This window comes from Rhinopithecus bieti, unplaced genomic scaffold, assembly GCF_001698545.2.
Source record: "Rhinopithecus bieti isolate Rb0 unplaced genomic scaffold, ASM169854v2 scaffold_42380, whole genome shotgun sequence".
Lineage (NCBI taxonomy): Eukaryota > Metazoa > Chordata > Mammalia > Primates > Cercopithecidae > Rhinopithecus > Rhinopithecus bieti.
Window position 1 is genome coordinate 1779217 of NW_016818327.1, and position 19442 is coordinate 1798658.

Here is a 19442-nt window from a genome sequence, read left to right on the forward strand (position 1 = left end):
TAAAAAATAAAAAATAAAAAAAATAAAAAATAAATTGTTTATTTCAGAGTTTTCAATTTAATATTTTTGGACTGCAGTTGACTACGGGTAACTGGAACCAGAAAAGTGAAACCACGGATGAGGGAGGAATACTGTACTCAATAAAGGCTAGCTTAAAACTATTGATTTAAAAATGTATTTTTTTAAATTATTAATATCACAAGACTTTTAACATGTACTGTTTGTAAAGAGGCAGGAGATAAAAAGTAGAACATAAGTGTGTGTGTGTATTGTGTGTGTGTCTGTGTGTGCATGTGTGATGCTTAAAAAGACTCCTGGAAATATGCACAACATTGTTAACCATGTTATCTCTGGAATTTGGAGTAATTTTCACTTTTATTTTTGCATTTGCCAGTATTTGATTGAATATTCCACCATAAACATGTAACATCTTTATAAACAGGAAGACTATACATTAAGGTAAGGAACATCATTCTCCAAAACACAAATTGTCCTTTCACACACTGTGTATCTCTCAAAGCACTATAAAATGCCAATAAAATGTTATACAGATATGAAAATGTATACAAAATTAACATGGACATTGATCATTTTAAAATTCAAAATGTCTCTGATATAAGACAGAGTGTCTTAAAAATACGCAGCATGACAAGACAAGATAATAGGATTTCTTTCAGTAAGACAAGAAACGAAAATCAGTTTTATCATGTGGTAATCATATTGTGTACAATTACAAAGTAGAGATTTCAGGTACCACACAAAATAAATTGTTGCTGATTAACCTTAGTATGCTAGCTTTCCTGAAGGTGGACAAATAATGAACAGAAATATTTGAGCAAACAAACCAATGAAAATGTAAACCCTCATTATTCCCTATACATTTGCTATCTGGATGAGTTTTCGGATAACTGTGGAACGTGCCTGCCATTCCGGCATTCCCAGCATTTCTACTATGACACAAATAACAGTTTTCCAGAAGAAAGTTTATCAGTTTTATACTACATCAGTGAACTTGGAATTTCACTCTATACTTCCATAGAACAACAGGTAAAGTTCTCAATCTTAAAACAGCCTCACTTATTAAGATAAGAAATTTGATGTTGATGAACTTTGGTGACATGGGAAACTTCTTGTGCAGCTGATGAGAAATGACTTAACCTTTTCAGATAGAATAGATAGAATTTTGATAACATAAATGAAGAGCTTTAGAAATGATTCTGTCTTTATTCCAATAACTTTAATTTCAGAAATCTATGCTACAAATAATTAGGAATGTGGATGAAGATTTATGTATAATAATGTTATCAGTGCATTATTTACAATAGCAAAACAGTGGGAAATATAATTATCTAATGATGTTGGAAAAATTAGGTAAACTAAGTTAAGGAAGTATTAAATAAATTTATGTAACATAACTTTATGCAGCCATTGAAATAATGTTTACAAAGTTTTTATGGCATGTGTTTCTGATAATAATAAAGTTAAAAAGCTTTATTATTATAGCTATTAAACTGATAGCTAAAAAAGCAAGCTAGAAAACTGCACAAAATATATACAAGCTTATAAAGAAACATCCAAAATTAATTGTCATTGTTAGTGGGTTACAGGTAATCCCTCTCATTCATTAGTGTACTTCTTCTTGCTCTTTCCAAATGGAATGGACCTTAATGATCATTTAATCCAAAAATATCCATTTTATGCAAATGAAAGCCATCTGGAGAAATTAAGCGATTTAGACATGGCTTCACATAGACAATGCAACCTAGGCCAATGTTCTTTTCCACACTATCATCTTGCTGCTCTTTGGGGGCCTATAATTATCATGTGCAATAAATCATGTGTTCATATTTGTGCCTTGATCCTACTCTTCCAGAAAGTTCAGTGTGTCCAAAGACAGTCTAAATTCAGTTGTGGTATCATTTTTAAATGAGATCATTGGCTTTGACTGTAAAGAAGCTAACATGTACAAATGTTTTGCAAGTCAATAATTAATGAGTTCAGCGTCTATGCAAATTCAGTAGTGCAGCTTCTCACCAACGTGAAAGGTTGATTCAAGGTCCTGGCAAGGTAAATGAGGAATTGTTTGGCTACTAACTACTTAAATAGGAGATATGCAGAAATTCTTTATGCTTTTGCAAGAAAAGCTGAAAAACCATAATAAAAAAGTAACTAGCACGGTCATTCTCAACATGTGGTCCCAGGACCAGCACATTACCATTACCTGGAAACTTGTTAGAAATCCAAATTTTTAACCTGCCTCTCCATTCTTACTGAATCAGATCTACTGTGAGTAGGGCCCAGCAATCTGCAGTCTGCAACTTAACAAGCCTTCCAGAGAACACTGATGCATGCCAAATTTGAAAATCACCATCCCAGCAAATCAGTAGGTACCATGGTACAGCTTTGCCAAAACTATGTTTTCAATTATATAATTATAAAATATAGAGCTAGTCAGGTATCCTAAAGTCGCCTCTGCTCTCCTCATCCCTTAATCACTTGTTTAGTGACTCTGATAAGGAGGTGGAATGTTAAACAAGATTTTTTAAATTCCAAGAGTTCCCCACTCTAAATGGAACATTTTGTTATATAAATGGTGAGATTCGCTGTGACTTTCCTACTTTTCCTTCGAGAAAGAGCTGAAACTCATTATTATTATTATTAAACGTTACAATCAACTTGTTGGTAGAATTCTTTCTTTGGAAACAGAGATGTCACTGGCTTGATGAAATCTGAAAGAAGGTTACAAAGAGCCTTCACGAAGGGTAGGGGGATGTGAGTTCTGTTCCTCGGCTGAGCTCAGACACAGCCCTGAGCACGTTTCATTTTGCTCTATCATAGAGCTGTTTCTTATCATGATCACTAATTTTTTTTCCAAAAGTCCAAAGAAGAAAATGGCACTTGAATATTTGAAGGAGAGATTCAGCCATTTTATTAGTTATTTGTAGGTTTATTTTTTCAATTGTGTATACATTTAGTTGTGTATCTACTAGGTATATGCACGGCATTGTTTTATGCAGAATAGCATACAAATAGATGAATAAAATACTCCCTGCTTCACAAGAAGTTTATAATACAAAAGGGGAGATAAGATGAACACAAAAAAATTATCACAAAATATGACACAAAGCATACCCTAGGCATGAAAGATATATGAATAATGTACGATGAGGTCTAAGGAAATTTGTTCACCATTTCTGGCTTCAGAAGAATTGAGGCGGGGATTCATATATTCATTTGAACTTTAAGAAATGACAGAGCCAGGCGAGATGGCTCACGTCTGGAATCCCAGCACTTTGAGAGGCTGAGGCGGGACAATTCCTTGAGCCCAGTAGTTTGAGACCAGTCTGGGTAACATAGTGAGATTCCCCTCTCTACAAAAAAATAAGAAAAATTAGCTGGGCTTGGTGGCAGGTTCCTGTAGTGCTGGCTACTCAGGGATTGAGGTGGGAGGATCCATTGAGGCCAGGATGTCAAGGCTGCAGTGAGCCATGGTTGCACCACTGCACGCCAGCCTGCGCATCAAAGCCAGATTGTCTCAAAAACAACAAACAAACAAAAAACTGTCAGAAAGGAGGGAGCTCTAGGAAACAAAAACCTCAACAACACAAGGCAGAAACCCTGAAATGCGATCAGGCAAAGGTGAACAGGCCATTACTGTAGTTATCCTTCCTAGCCACGTGTTAGTATCACCTGGGAAACTTTCTTTTTTTTTTTAAATAATGATGTCCTGGTCTGTCTCCCTCCCCCAAAATTCTGATCTAATTTTCTGGAGTGTCACCTGGGCATTGGCTTTTTAACATTTTAAATTCCTTAAGTAATTGGAATGTGTGGACAGGCCTGAGAACCAAGGCTATAGCAGGAATGTAGAAGTGTCTGACCCCATAGCATGGGAAGTATTGAATGCCTGATTAAGAAATATGTGTTCTGTTTAGGAGAAAATAATAAAGGAGTGTTTAATAGCTACTATGATAGCACTAGGATGAGGCAAAGTAGCTGAAAGGGGAGCCAGGGCAGAGCAGATGCACATTTTACAGGGCTTGGTGACAGATGTGTGTTGTGATTTCAGGAAAGAGAAACTGAAGCTGTAAGGAAGCAGGTAGATTCCTGAACAGGCCAGTTTTTCTTGAAAACTTGAGATTCCAGTTCACCTAAGTAAGCAAGTCCTCTGTTTTGTTTGTTTGTTTGTTTGTTTGTTTGCTTTTTGACGGGTATACTACTGTCATTTGCTCAAGGAAATATAAAGTTGGCATCATGAAATTAACATGTTTTTAAGAAAGAAATGATCGCTCAGAGCTTAAGGAAGACTGCCCAAATAATAGTGATCTCCTAATGGGGATGGGGGATGTGATGATGAGCCTTAGAGCTGAGAGAGTGAGGGAATATGGAATTAGCAACAGAAACATGTCAGGAAAGAATGACAGATACTGCTGGGGTAGCACCATCAGTTGTGTTTTATACATGTTGAAGCCGTAGGATGCACAAATCAAAACATCTATCAGGTACCTGGACAATTTTGACTCTCCAAATTCTGCCCATAGGAGACAAATTAGGTAGGAATCAACCGTATTTAGAGGTTATATTTCCTGAGGGAGATACTACATCTGCAGAGTAGAAAAAAATTACTGATGGGAGCATCAAGAAAAGGAAAAAAATGACTGAGGATAAATGTCTTGGAGAATGTCCATATTTTGAGAAGGAACACAAAGAAGGAGGGGTTGAAAGATGGGAGATGCAGGTTTAGGCATCATTCAGGAGGTTAAGAGAGAAAAAGGTTTGGAAGATCACTCCCAACGCATATCACATGCAAGGACACGGTGGTGTGGTGTTTATTCCACTATGGCTCATGCGTTTCATCAAGTTTGGGAAACACTACTAGAGTAAGAAAAAAGAAACTGAGAAATCACCTCAGTGAATTCACATCAATGCTATCAGGATCCATTGACATCCTGGCCTCAATGGATCCTCCCATCTCAATCCCTGAGTAGCCAGCACTACGGGAGCCTGCCACCACGCCCAGCTATTTTTTCTTACTTTTTTGTAGAGAGGAGAATCTCACTATTCTATTCTATTCATTATAGAATAGAATGTATGTAACTTTTGAGAAATACTGATATTCTACTCACGCCCAAATGTATTCTCATACCAAAAATATTGCAATTCAATAGTGACTGAATTTTCTAGCAAAAAGGAATTTCTTGGTAAATTTTGAAGTCACAATTTTAGGAGGTAGGTGGGGGCAAAAGTTGTTATAGACAGTTAATTGGAGAGAGATTGCTAAGAAAAAAATTCTACTTTTTCTTAAGGCTTTATTACCCAAATGGAAGTTTGTATGTCCACCAAGAGACAGTATTAGAGAGAAGCAACTTCAGCTAAAAAAGATGAAAGACCATCAGGGGAAAATGTTAATTATTTTGGGAAACGTCAAGTCTAAAAAGGAAGTGAGTTAGGTTTCAACAATATTTATAATATTGAGAGTAGAAAGTAAAAGTTGTACAATTGTTAAAAGACAGTTTGGGAACTATAGTTAGAAGCTCCCAAACTCCTCCCAAATTGAGAAAAATATCAAAAATACTTCAAGCAGCTAAACTTGATAATGCATTGGCGTAGCAAATACACTGTACCTGGAGTCTCCAAACTCCCGTTTTAGTTAATCCACAAACCATCGTTTGAAAGATCCCATATGAAGGAGTTTGTTTATCTTTCCTGGAGTCTTTCCTCAGTCTAATTGTAATTCAGATATTATGTGTTTTTACAAATTAAATCTGCCATTCAAAGCACAGTTTAGGCAAAACCAAACAAAATGTCTGATTTCTTTTCAAAAAATAGTCTTTTCCATTTTAAAGTTATACAAAAGAGCAACGACCTGAAATAAATTACTTATCAAATTTTCAGTGCTGCATTTTTCCTTAAAAATAAAAGAAAGTACATCTAACAAGACAGTTCAGAGAAAGTATCTTCAAAGCTATATTTAAACATTTCCCAGCTTTAGACAATTTAAATACCCAGTCTGGTTTCTATGAAACTTAAAAAGATCAAACAATTAGAAAGAAGCTAGGCTTGAAGGGGCAATGTTAGGGACTTTGGTAAACATCTGGTTGCCATTTTCAGTTGTAAGACCTAACCCATTTAAGGAAGCAGTTTAGATTCTTTGGAGTAAAAATGAGACACTAGCTTTTTGTTCTCTGTGCACAGCGAAGGGTAAAGAAAACATCAGAGTGGGGAGGTCACTCTAAGCTCAACTTTTATAAATAAGACAATTTTTTTCCAAAAATTAAAGTAAATTGAACTCAAGTCTCTGTAGTCTAAACAACTCAATTGAGTTAAGGTTAAATAAACATTCCTTGAGCTCCAGTGAGCCAATTAAAGAACGAATTCTGTTTGGTCGTAAATACATCAGTAATTCTATAAGCTCTGAGGAAAATAACAATAAACCTGAGCATACAATTACTGTGTGTCATAACACAATAAAATAGAATAGTGCAGTCTTATATGTTTCTTTGATTCAATTTCTTTTTTCCCCCCACTTTGATTAGCTAAAATACAGAAGCACTTCTGATATCATCCAAAGCCTATTACTTGCATAATGAAAAACGTATGTCAAATGTGTTCTCGGCAAAACACCGGCAAGGCAAAACACACAGTGCCTTTTAAATGTGACCTTTACTCTTTTGTCTTCCTGCTAAATAGTCATAGAGCAGATTAAACTCAGAAAGCAGCAGGGTGCTTGTGTGGGGCTAGTGGGGGAAAAGGAATGGGAAGAGAAGTTCATTAGGCTCTCAAGTCTTAAATTAGCAGAAGCATCTGCTATAAACGTGCACTACTAGTCCAAGAGGGCCACATCCAGATTTGCTCCAGACTGGTGTTTCTCACCTCTTCCTTGCCTGCTATTTCTCTCTTCCACCCGTGCAACACCAGACAAAGCAAAGAGTAAAGAAAAGAAATCCCTGCAATGATAGAGATTGATATCTTTGTCTTGTTTTCTCTCATTCTGTGTGTTTGAGTCTTATATTTTACCACAGAACTGTAGAGTTCAAAAAAAGCTTTGGTGGTCATTTCACTCATTCTGCTACATAATACAGCAACCCAGAGTTGCTTCTGTTGCAACAAAACTTCCTACTTTTTGGTTTGGGCTGTTCTATTGCTGGACAACTATGATTGATAAAATGTCCTTCCATAAACTGGTCCTAGTGATGCCTTCTAGAGTTACTAAAAACAAATCTTGCATTCAAGCACCTCGTTAAACAATGGGAATACAAAAATATTGGTTCAACTACGTATAGGGCCTCCCAGAAACATTCTTTTCAGTTGAACAATCTGTTTTCTCATTCCTGCTACAGTTCTGGCTTCTGCTGCAACTGTAGAAATAAACCCTCTTGAAGTATATGTAAATAATTCTGACAAAATGATAAAATATACTCTGTGTCAGAGTCTTTTGAACTACATATTACTGAGACTTGACCCCAGGAGCAGGTTAAAAACTTAGAAAAATATGTATCTTTTTTTTGGCCACTTACTATCCTATGAAGTAAAACAATGATTTACTGAATAGCACCTGGATGATAGGAAAGAGAATAATTCGATGGTGTCTTTTTTTTCTAGAGAAGAGTGTTATTAAAATTCTGGATCGTAATACATGTTTTTTTCAAAGCAAAGAACTGGAAGCCAATAAAACTTACATTACACTAAGAAATAAACTACAGAGCATAATAACAGAAGATGCAGATAGGACCTAAGTGATACAACGTGGTTTTTGACTGTTCTCCTTCTTGCTTTGTAGGTTCACAAGTAGCAAAAGCTGCATACTTACTTTTACCAGAGAGCATCCTTAGGTAACACTTGTGTTACACTGCTTTACAGGCTATTGGACCTTCAGTAAATCAATTATCACCTCTCAGAAGATGACCCACAAATCTACATCTCCTGACCTGGCCTTTCTGCTTGCTTGAGTTTCTGCTGAATACATCCCTATGAAAAGTTCACAACACCTACAACTGAATATGTATAGAACGAAACTCATCCAACCTGTCCCAAAATCAATAGGTCCAGTAACCTGCAAATGTAACAGGAGAGCCTCGAAAACAAGGAAAGAGTAAAATTCTTAAAAATGGACACAAGTACTTAAAAGCCCCAGCAGTATAGAATCCCTGGATGTATAAACTACCAGCCCTATGTAATACTATATTTATGGTTTCATTATCTTTGGTGTAAGAGTGGATTTAAGTCTAACTAGAATATCAGTGTTCCTCTAAAGTCAAATAAAATAAAAATTTTATAAATTAAGTTTTAATATGAGTTTCCTGAGTGAATCTGCTGTTTTGGGAGTCCAAATATTGATGCACTATGTTACCCTCCTTTGTTCATGTATTTAATACATACTTATGAGATGCCCCTATGTGGAAGGTGTGGTTATAAATGATAAGCAGAAAAGACATGGTCCCTGACCTTAGGAAGCTTATGAAGGCTAGGTGCGTGGAGTTACGGGGGTGGAGGTGTGTACGCGTGTGGACTACGGGGCTTAATACCGTATTTAGTGTGGTAGGGGGTTGGGTTATGGGTGTTGGGGAGGGCGGTCTGGGGTGAGGTAGGCGCGTGTAGACGTTGGTCTATCTGTTTGGGGTGATGAGTGTTGGAGAGTATGTCAGAATTTCAGGAGGATTTACAACCCAGACCTTTTAATGAGAACATAGAAGTTGAGAAGGCTAAATTGAAAAACACCCATCAAGTTCATTTTACCCACAATAACATCCAACAGCAGCACTTTTATACTATGGCGTATTTTAAATACACTTCCCTACGGGGGAAATGTCGTGTTCTTCTTTCTGTAACTAGTTCTTGACAGCAGTAACAGTAATATCTCCCATTTATGGGGTGATTACTATGTACCATTCTTAAAACAGCCTCAAAAGGATCAACCTGTAGATGAGAAAACCAAGACTTTGAGAGGATAAGATACTTGCCCAAGGTTATGTAACCATTAAAAGGTAACACTAAGGACTCCAACCTAGGTTCTGTCTTACTTCAATGCTTATACTTTTTAATTCCCAAAGTCTACTACCACCCCAAGAAAGTTATTATTGTGGTTAAATTCATCTTACTTACGGGCAATTTGAAGTTCGACTTCCTTATAGCTTCTTTATTATTACAAATAAAAGAAAATGTGAAATATGTTTTCCATTACAAAGGTTAAGATTGATCTGTAGTGGATGTTCCTTTTCTATACAAACTTCAGAAACAGCTTTTGGCAAGTAGCCACTATAAATAAACCTTCAAAATGAGACTAAATTCCAAGTGATATACTGATGTTGGACATTTTTTAAAGTGCAAGTGAATGTAAATAAAATATAGGAAGATAGAAAACTATTAAATTATAAACAAGGAAATAGATCTTTCTTTTTATATTTTCCACAACATTAAGTAGTGATCTGTATTTCTTGCTCTATTAACTATATCTTTTAATAGTGTTTCCCAAGAACATATTTGGGTAAATAACAGTGTCCTTATTAGGAGGTGAAAAGCTGTCAAGTAGCATCATTTAAATACTGTTCTCCAGAACACACTGTATCAAGTTTAATATCAATACAAATTCCAATAAATACTATTTATCATAGTATTAACTCTAGCCCTTTATAGAAATGTCTTCGCTATATCATGCTGTAATGTTATACTCTGAACTCATATTAAAATGTTGCTATGTGAACCAAGATATGGCATCTACTTCATTTGCAATACAAATGTTGCTCTGACTTTTGACCCATTGCATAACTTACTGTTGTTTACTTAATACTCCCTTTGAAAAAAATTGTTTTAAATATCTTATTTGAGCATGTGGGAAGTTAGGGGGATGAATCATAATGGTTCCTTCTTCCTGAGAGTAAAACTTCTAAACTTCTATTCTTTCTCTTGTTGTTCTAGGTGCTTGGAGGCTCATGGACAAAACTAAGCCTAAATTATGGTAGCTAAGTGGAATAACCAGTTTGGCCCCTAATTTTATATGTATATTTTATTAATTTTGTTATTATATATTTTACTGTAAACCATCATATCCCTTTTGAATAAGATTTGGTGTAAGTTTAATAAATGAAACATCTCAGTCCTAGAGCTCAATCATCAACTTGATATGACATCAAGTTACATAGGCTTATTCTGGATACAGGAGCTAGGAAACGTTTTTCAGTAAAGGGCCTAATAATAAAAATTTTAGGTTTTGAAAGCCATACAGCCTCTGTTGCAATTAATCAGCTCTGCCTTTGTAAAACAAATGCTGCCAAAGACAATACAAAAACAGAAGAGAGTGGCTGTTTTCTAATAAAACTTTATTTACAAAATCAGGCAGTGGGCCAGATTTAGCCAGTGTACTATAGTTTGCCAGCCCTTGGAAAGAACATCTATATGGTCTTTTACTTTCTGTATTTCTTCAAAAAACATTCTATGTGAAACCCCCAAGTTATAAAAACAAGAGCAATTTTAAACAGCAAGACTGACTTTAATTCTGTAGCTTGAGTGCAGGTTTGCATTTTGTTTTCCACGTGGATTATAATATATATAATTTGAAAGTATAATATGTATTCAGAAATTAACAGAAAATTGCCAAATATCCAGTACTCTTCAAGTATACGTAAATGATTCTGATCGAATGATAAAATCTACTCTAAGTCAGAGTCCCTTGACCACATACTACTTGGATTTTACCATTGGAGTAGGATAAAAACTTCCCTTTTTAGGCCACCATACGCTGAAGCATTGGTTTACTAAACAGCACTTACATGATAGGAAACAGAATAATTGAATGGTGCTTCTATCTTTTCCTTTAGAGAATTATATGTTCTCACAAATGCAGGGGCATAAGATATATTTTTCCAAAGCAAGGGATGGGAGAACCATAATAGTGCATGTTTTTACTCTGTTATGTTTTGTAGGCCTAAATCTGTAAAGACAATTGTCTCATACTGTTCTCAAAATCAGTTTAAAGATGAAATGCTGTTTGTAAATACCTATGCAGTTAAATCATAGGCAATGTAATAGCATAATAGCAAGCAGACTGTTGCATTGCTTTATTCCCAAAATTAACTCTAAAAATTGTTACTCTTTGAACCAATAATATGTCCCTCAGAACAGTGCTCCCCGAACTGGGCTACACATAAGAACTACTTGTGGCTGTTTTTAACATGTAAAATCCTGGGCCCCTTTCTCTGGCTTCTGCATGAGACAAAACACTGACTGGACTTTACTTTGTCTCCTTCTAGAACTCTGATAAGGTTGGACCAAGTGATTCAATCCCCACCACATACTACTCTGAAGTTAAGAACATTAATGCCTTTAACAGATAAGAGAACTGGGGCTCAGAGAACTTAACTTACTTAAGTCATATGTTCATAGGCTTAAAATCTTTCCCAATAGAGACATCAATTTCTCTTATGTCATTAGAAAGGAATTAACCAGTCGGTGGGGTGACATAGCACCCATATTCTAATGTAGGACTCAAAATTGCCTACTTTTTCCTTTTCAATAAGTGTCTAGTATACAAGTCATAGGAAAACTAAATCAAATACAAAACTCAAAGGTTACTAGTAAATATTATATTTAATAATGGAGTATTTCCTATCTGGCCTATGACTATTTTAGTTTTGCTGATTTTTATTCTTTTATGTTCCTCAAAAGGTTAAAAAAGAATGGCCCCAAGCTGGAAAGGGGTCACTTGTGCTTCAAAGGATGGTACAAAGCGAGTGACTTTAATTCTGTAGCTTGATTGCTGGTTTGCATTTTGTTTTGTGTGTGTGTGTGTGTGTGTGTGTGTAGTTTATAATATACATAATTTGAAAGTGCAGTATGTATTCAGAAATAGACAGAAAATTGCTAAATATGTACTACTCCTCAAGTATATGTAAATAATTCGGATCCAATGATAAAATCTACTCCAAGTAGATTTTAGAAGTGAATGGGGTGGATCAGGAAAGGACAGGAAAGCAGGTGAAATAGGCAAAATAGAGAAAATACCTTCTGTAGGTATTGTCGTAGGATGAAAAATACATTTTATCAAAGTGTCAAATCTGCACCTGGGTACTCAGTAACATTTGTGAGAGTATCTGTTTTGTTTTTAATGTAATATTTTCAATTTGCAGGTTAAAAAGCAGAAAATGCAGTGGTAAAAGGAAGTGGAGTAGGGCTCTGGATTATTCTGAATTGTTTCCTCTTTCCCCAGGCTGCTCAACTTGGAGAGGTTTCGTTTAAACACTCCCACTGTAGTTTCATATTCTCTGTTGATATACACACGGTAAAAATAACCATGAGGTGAATATGTGAAACTAAAGCAAAACAAATTCTGCAAGAATCACATCTCCAGGAAATACTGTTTTGTAGCAAGTGCCTCAGTTCAAATATAATTTATAGATTAAATTTGTGGCATGGAAAATAGGCTGCAATAAAAATGTTTTCTTTCTATACAATAAATCATCAAGGAAATGTTAGTTTATAGTCACGAGTCTTTTAAAAGGTATGTGATGCATATTTTCTCATAGTGAAAACTACAAAATCAAATAAAAAATAAAAATCAATGTTTCATACTCATGAAATTGGGAAATTGCTACCCTTTCTTGAGACCTATCCAGTAAAAATATCTTATTATACACAGTAAAAGAATGCCAAGACGGAGGTAGGATCTAGATGTTTTAAAAGCTGTGGGAATGTGGGAAAAGTAAACCAAATCAGCATTTACACTGACAAATTCTAGGGACACTATGTAGTTATCTTGTGCCGCTGAGCCCAGCAGTTCCTTTGGCTGCCAGATTCTGTTGCCTTCAGGCTGTTTTTGCACTTCCTTGATATTTGGAAGCTGCAGAGTAAGTCTCCTTTTTCTGGTAAAACTGGCCCAAGAACATCGAGGGAAAGAGGAGCTATAATCCATCTGCTTTGCAGCTGGAGAAAATTGAAAACTAAAATTGAATTGAAGTTGAAATGTGCAGATAATCCGTGTTGTGCCCATAGAAAGTCAGTAGCAGCACCAAGAAGGCAGGGAAATTTAGGAATTTTAGAAAATAGTAGCATGTTATCAGGGCCACTCTGCACGACTCCAGGAGCACGGGTCCCATGGCAGTGTGCGGTAGTTATACAATCACCCCTTCAGTGATGGGATGAAATATTTTGTGGAATGAAAGAAAGATTAAACATTTTATATTTTTTTCTTTATACCAGTAGCTATTCTGATAAACAGGTTTTTAAATATCACTTATGGGTATTCCAGAACTTTAGATTGGTCTTACAGAATAGAGCTAACATCGGTGAGAATATAAAGTTTGCGAAGTTTCTTTTCAGCTTTCCTTAATATTCCAGAGATTTCTTATTTTGTTTTCTTTTCCTCATTTGCTCCTAGAAGCTCAGTGCTTTAGATTTCCACACTACTCCTAGAAGGCAGTGATGACTAAATGGAGTAAACAAAAGCCTGTGTCCCCATGACCCAGGCTCTGCATATTTTAAGACCTTCTTTCTTCTCATCAAAACAGATCTTCTGTATTCTACTTCCTCAGAGTTTCTTTTAAGTAGCTCACAATTTCACTGTCAGTGTGATAAAGGATGGCCATGGCTAAACAGTCCCCAACCTTCTCAGAAATATCTTCCCAACTTGCTTTCATTCATTTGCCAGCACAAACCAGCAAGGGGGCATCTAACTGAAGGAGTGCTGTGTTGATGGCAAGATTGTTGTGAAAACTACTGTGATACCAGGATTTGACCATTCTCCCCCAAAGGAAACAATGGCTGAGATAAACAGTTAATTCAAAGTGCTTATCCTCCTCCCCTTTTAATAAATAGGAAAATAGATATATTGTACAATCATTAAGAGAAGAATCTGATTTGCTTATTCTGAATGAGGTTTCTGCATCATTGAGCTCTCATAATGATAGATAAGTGCAGGATTATGGACCAAAGGAGAGACTGAAGTATCAAAGAGATAAAAAGCCAGAGCAGAGAAAATGAGAGTTGAAACACAGGTATCATCTGTCCATCCCTCACACCAGATGTAAGATGCAAGGTGTGTCACTTCAGCTGGTAAAGCCTCAGTTTCCTTTTCTGCAATCTGGGTTAGAAGTTGGAATTAATATTTCTTCATCTCAGGATGCTTGGCAGCTATAGTGTAGGTTAAATGTGATCGTGAATACAGAGGATGGCATGGAATCTGCCACAGTTACTCACTCAAGAAATGGTAGGTCTTATTGTTATTGCCCTTTTGAGTCTCATTATTTACTCAACTTTCTTTGCAAAAAACTTGTTTCAAAACTTGTCTCTTATTATTCTCTCCAAATGACAGAAATAAATGTACTTGACAAGTAATGGTGCATATGATCAATATCCATACTTCTTTCCTATTTAGAGCCAATCTGTGAATCACATTTAAGCTGGCTTCTGGAAACAATTTCCAGCACATTCTACTTGCAGTCAGATGAAGCTGCAATTTTCTTAAAATATGAAGCAGTTTGGGTGCTGGGCAGAACATGTATTCAGTCTCATAAACATAAACATTTTTTATGTGGCATTTAAACGTGAACTATGCGACTCCAAAATGCTACAAAAATATAAACAAAATAATTTCAGGAATAAAGAGATACAGTTAAAGAAAAATAGAAAGGAAGTAAAAAAAGAGATAAGTTTTCTATGATGTGAGAAAGTTGGTCAAGGATAAATATTTGGTTTTATAATTTTTTTTAGAGGCAGATAGTAGCACATTCTAGAAATTGTTTAACATTATATGTCAAGTGACTTTGGCAGTTACTTCTTACTATTCTGACCTTGTTCTAGTAGCGCCAGTCCAAGGCCAGCATTGTGCCTTTCTTCAGCGATCACAACGGTATAGCCATGTTGAGTCAGAATGCGCTGGTGTAGCCGAAGCTCTGTTTTGCTGTAGAAAGGAGGCCTGTAGAGTATGGCCCTTCGGCCATGGCTGCCAAAGTGTGTCTCCATGGATTCTTCGACCTAAGAAAAAAAGGCATAAATTTTCAATATAAAAAAGTAGTACATTTCCCTTGAAGGACATCATGAACGCAAATCAAGGTCTATTTGGGAAGTTTTCTTAAGTTTTCTCTAGAAGTGAAAGACAGTTTCTCTGAAAGACTGACAAGGACAAAGATGACCTCATATGCAAGAACTGAAGGTCAACTGAATTGTCCTCACTGTAACAGAAAGATGAAAATTTTAGGCTATAAAATATAGAGGTTCTTGGAGGAATACTGATGCATAGAAATATAGAGCTCAACTCTAGCTGAAAATACAAATTAATAGCAGTGCCTTTCATCTGCACTGTGCTTTTATAAAGTAGTTCTAGCTGCATTATCTTTTAATAGCTCTTGTAGGTAAACATGGTAGAGGAAACACTCAGAGAGGATGGGCTTTGTACGGAAAGGACATGGTCAGGAAGGGGTCGAGGTGAGAAGCAGTCCAGAGCTCTTTGTAGATAAACAATGCTGCACTGTCTCTCAATTGGGTTGTAGCAAAACTGGAACGCATTTCAGTGAGGCAGAATGGGCCTTCACATGTGAGGAGAGGAGAATGACTGAAGTATCATAATTCCAGGTTATTACCTCAATAGTTATTGCTCTTTCATATAAATACTCCTCTTTCTCAAAATAGAAATTGAAATTCTACTAACAAAGAAGATTTTGAATTGACAAGGAAAAGAAGGCTGAAATTTAAATTCTTTATAAGGCTTAATGGCAGATACTGGGGTTTTCTGAAAACTTGAGATTAAACCTCGATAAAGTACAGATGATTTTATTACTAGAAGGAGTGATGAGATTGCATGAAGGTCAGCAAAAACCAGGAGAGAGGCTAAACAAGAGGAGCCAAAGGAGGTGGTGGAGAAGATGAGGAGGACTTGGTAAAAAACACAACTGGGAATCTAAATTACTTGCAATGACAGCTCTGAGTCAACCTGTCCATTTTATTAACCTAATACATGATCTTTTTCATATTGTGAATGCCATGTTTTTCAGCACTTAAATGTCATTATTTCCCATACTGATAGAATCAATCAATTCTACATCTTTTATTTTTTATTTTATTGTTTCTTTTTTCATTTTTTATTTTTTCTGAGACAGAGTCTCGCTCTGTTGCCCAGGTTGGAGTTCCGTGGCTCAATCTCGGGTCACTGCAAGCTCTGCCTCCAGGGTTCATGCCATTCTCCTACCTCAGCCTCCAGAGTAGTTGGGACTACAGAAGCCTGCCACCATGCTCAGCTAATTTTTGTATTTTTAGTAGAGATGGGGTTTCACCTTGTTAGCCAGGATGGTCTCGATCTTCTGACCTCGTGATCCGCCCACCTTGGCCTCCCATAGTGCTGGGATTACAGGCATGAGCCACCGCACCCGGCCCAATTCTACATCTTTATCAAGAAAGACAAGATCATTTAAACTTATACCCTGCCTTCTTACTCTGGTCAGATCACATCACACTCTTAATTATCTTTATTCCTGACCCACAACCTGCTTTTTGTACATCACTGTTCCTTCCACCTACAATTCCTTCCTCTTTTCGTTATTTCGCTTATCAAATTCCAAATCAACTCTCAATAGTCAAACATTATCTCTTACGGAAATTTTTAATTGAAATGCATACTTTCATTAGCACTCATGAAAGGAAATTACATTTTTCTCATATCAGCCCCTTAACAGCCAGGCCTGCATTGTTCATGTCTCTCAAATGTCTATCCCAAGACATGATATATGGTACGTGCTTAATAAATGAAGATATTTAGTAAATTAATGAATCATAGCAGTTATCAAAATATTTGAAGACGCATATTGAAAGAAAGAAGAAACAGAGTTAGATTGTAAATCCTTTGAGGTCAGGAACCATATACTATTTTTTTATTGCTTACAAACTATTGCTAGCTGAAAATTCATAGACAAAGCATAGAGTAGTCCAGGAGGACACAAACTCTGGATCTAAACTGCCGGATTCGAATCACCTGGCTGCACCAGCATTATCTGTGTGACTTCAGGCAATACCTTCTTCCTAAGGTGCTATGAGGATTAGATAGTTAACACTTGTAAAGTGCTCAGAACCATGCTTGCTATGCAGGAGGTACTATGAGGTATTATTTTTTAATAAGAATATATCACAAAGAACAATGAGTCTGGAAAAACTGCTTCTGAGTTTGTGCTCTGCCTGGCACACGTTAACATAGTTGCTTACTATGTGTGTGATGAATATAATGAATATAATGAAAAAGAATAGAACTCTAGCTAATCGTACCTTCTGTACGTGCTACTTTGGGAGAATGAGATTGATTAGATATTTTCCTTTGTTAAAAGACGCTGCATTTTATTGATGAGAAAACCATTTAAATGCAACAATTTAAGTGAAAATTGGGACACGATTCTCCCCAAATGTTATAATTGTTGGCAATAATACATGTATAAGGAGTGTTTGAAATCAAATACACATTTAGCCTTTGGACACAGGGGTTAGAGGGAACTGAGTAGCCTGTAGAAAGCCAAAGTAAACAAACAAGTGTCTAGGTGAAAGGGGAAGACAGATGCTTCCCAGTATATCAGTGTCACTCAAGCAAACCCACTGTATCCAGAATTCCCATATCATATTTTCTTTTGTAATCACAGGATGCTCCTCTCTATTACAGCTGGCTCAAATACAAAAGGGATTTCACACAAGGAAGGTATATTTTAAAACTTTGAGTAGTTTTCATTTTGAAAGATACCATCCTCTTTTTCCCCCAGTAAAGATTAATTTAAGCAAGAACAATGTAACTTTTATTAATATACCCTGTAGAGGGTTTATTACATGTAAATAAAGTACAATGATTGGCCATATTTGGTAATAACCTTCATAGCATAGACTGAAATTTTAACCCACATCTCAGACTATAGAGAATAAATAGGAAATGAGCTTGTCAGTAGCATTATGTTGTATTATCCTGTAATACAAACTGCTGCTGTCCTTGTCATATTTATAACACACTGTATCAGCAGAATGGCCCAATACCAAAGAGCAAGAACAGTTTCAGCCGGTCTGACAACAGGTGCACACATTGCGTATGTGAAATTAAAACGATGTGAACAATTATGTCAACCACACTAGCAAGTGCGAGGTCATCAAATGCTAATAGCAGCACTTTCAGAAATAAGAGGTCTTGATTATTCCCACAATTCCAAAGGTATATTTTTAATGGAAGAATACATTTCACCTGGCCACCACTACAACAACTTCACTTGACACAACCCTGCTGGCCCAGAATTTAGAAAAGAATGAGTGTTACTGAATGTTGATTCTGAGTGTCCACTTGCCTCTCTCTCATCTTGAGAGAGCTGCAAAATATTTCCTTAGAAATCCCTTTGTTAGACTACATAAAAGTTGTTTTATAACTGGACACTTTTTATTTTTACTGAAAGGATGTCCAAAATCTGAAAACTTTGTGCCATCTGAGATAAAGCAAAGCACAGAATGCTGTCATAAAGTACTGGGAGCATTGGATGCAGCAACGTAGAGTAAAAAGAGAAGATTGGGAATCAAAAATCTGGATTTGAATTCTGGCTCCATCACTTGCTTGCTTCATCTACTGAGCTAAATTATTTAATCTACCCACATCAGAGTTTTCTCACATGTGTAAATGAAGTAAGAAATCCTACTGTGTGAGGGAATTAAATGAATTTTCAATATGAAAGTGTCCAACATGGTGTCTCACCAATAAATTATCTTAAAGATATGTAAATAAAAAGGAATAATAATCAATATTATAGTATAATTTTATATTCAAAATTCCATAAGCTTTTCAATTAATATGGTTTGATCTCTGTTATAACAGGCATTTTTGCAATAATATGTATGATTTCATATACCTGATATACATTTTCCTCTATAGGAGTGATTATGTTTTAATGCATAAATATAATTTGTTTACTTATTACATTTATTTGATTTTTTTTTTTCCTGGGCCTCCCATATCTTGGAAACTTATTATGTTTATTTTCTCTCTCTTCATACCAGGATGGAAGCTAAATGAAAGCATATGTTTTTGTCTGTTTTGTTCAATTTTGCTTTCCCAGCCTAAAAACAGTACTTGGCATATAAGAGACACATAACAAATATTCTTTGAATGAGTGAATACAAACATCTTTCCCTTCAATATGTAGAAGTCTTTGTTATAAATAAAGCCATGGAAGACTGGGAATAGAAAGTGGTTAAGACTTGTATTCACAAATTTATGTCAATAGAACTGTAAATACTAGCAAGAATGACAAATATAGAGTTAAATATTTAAGCAAAATAATTAATTTACATAAAAAATTGAAGAGCTACATTATAAAAGTACTGCATTTCTCAGTTACTTACGCTGTTAAAAAATCTTTACCAAGACTCACCATGAAACCAAGAAATATAGCTCTTCAAAATACAGTAAGGCTGAAAAATAAAACTTGTTTTTTTTTTCACATAGCAGAAAG

At 35.8% G+C, this 19442-nt stretch overlaps 1 protein-coding gene across 1 annotated transcript in view; it reads right to left on the reverse strand.

Moving 5' to 3' along the window:
• Positions 1 to 19442, reverse strand: part of CPED1 (cadherin like and PC-esterase domain containing 1) — a 330507-nt gene that overhangs the window by 288387 nt on the left and 22678 nt on the right. Inside the window, 1 exon segment of the mRNA XM_017856929.1 lies at positions 14778 to 14961. Coding sequence (XP_017712418.1) covers positions 14778 to 14961 — 184 coding nt within the window.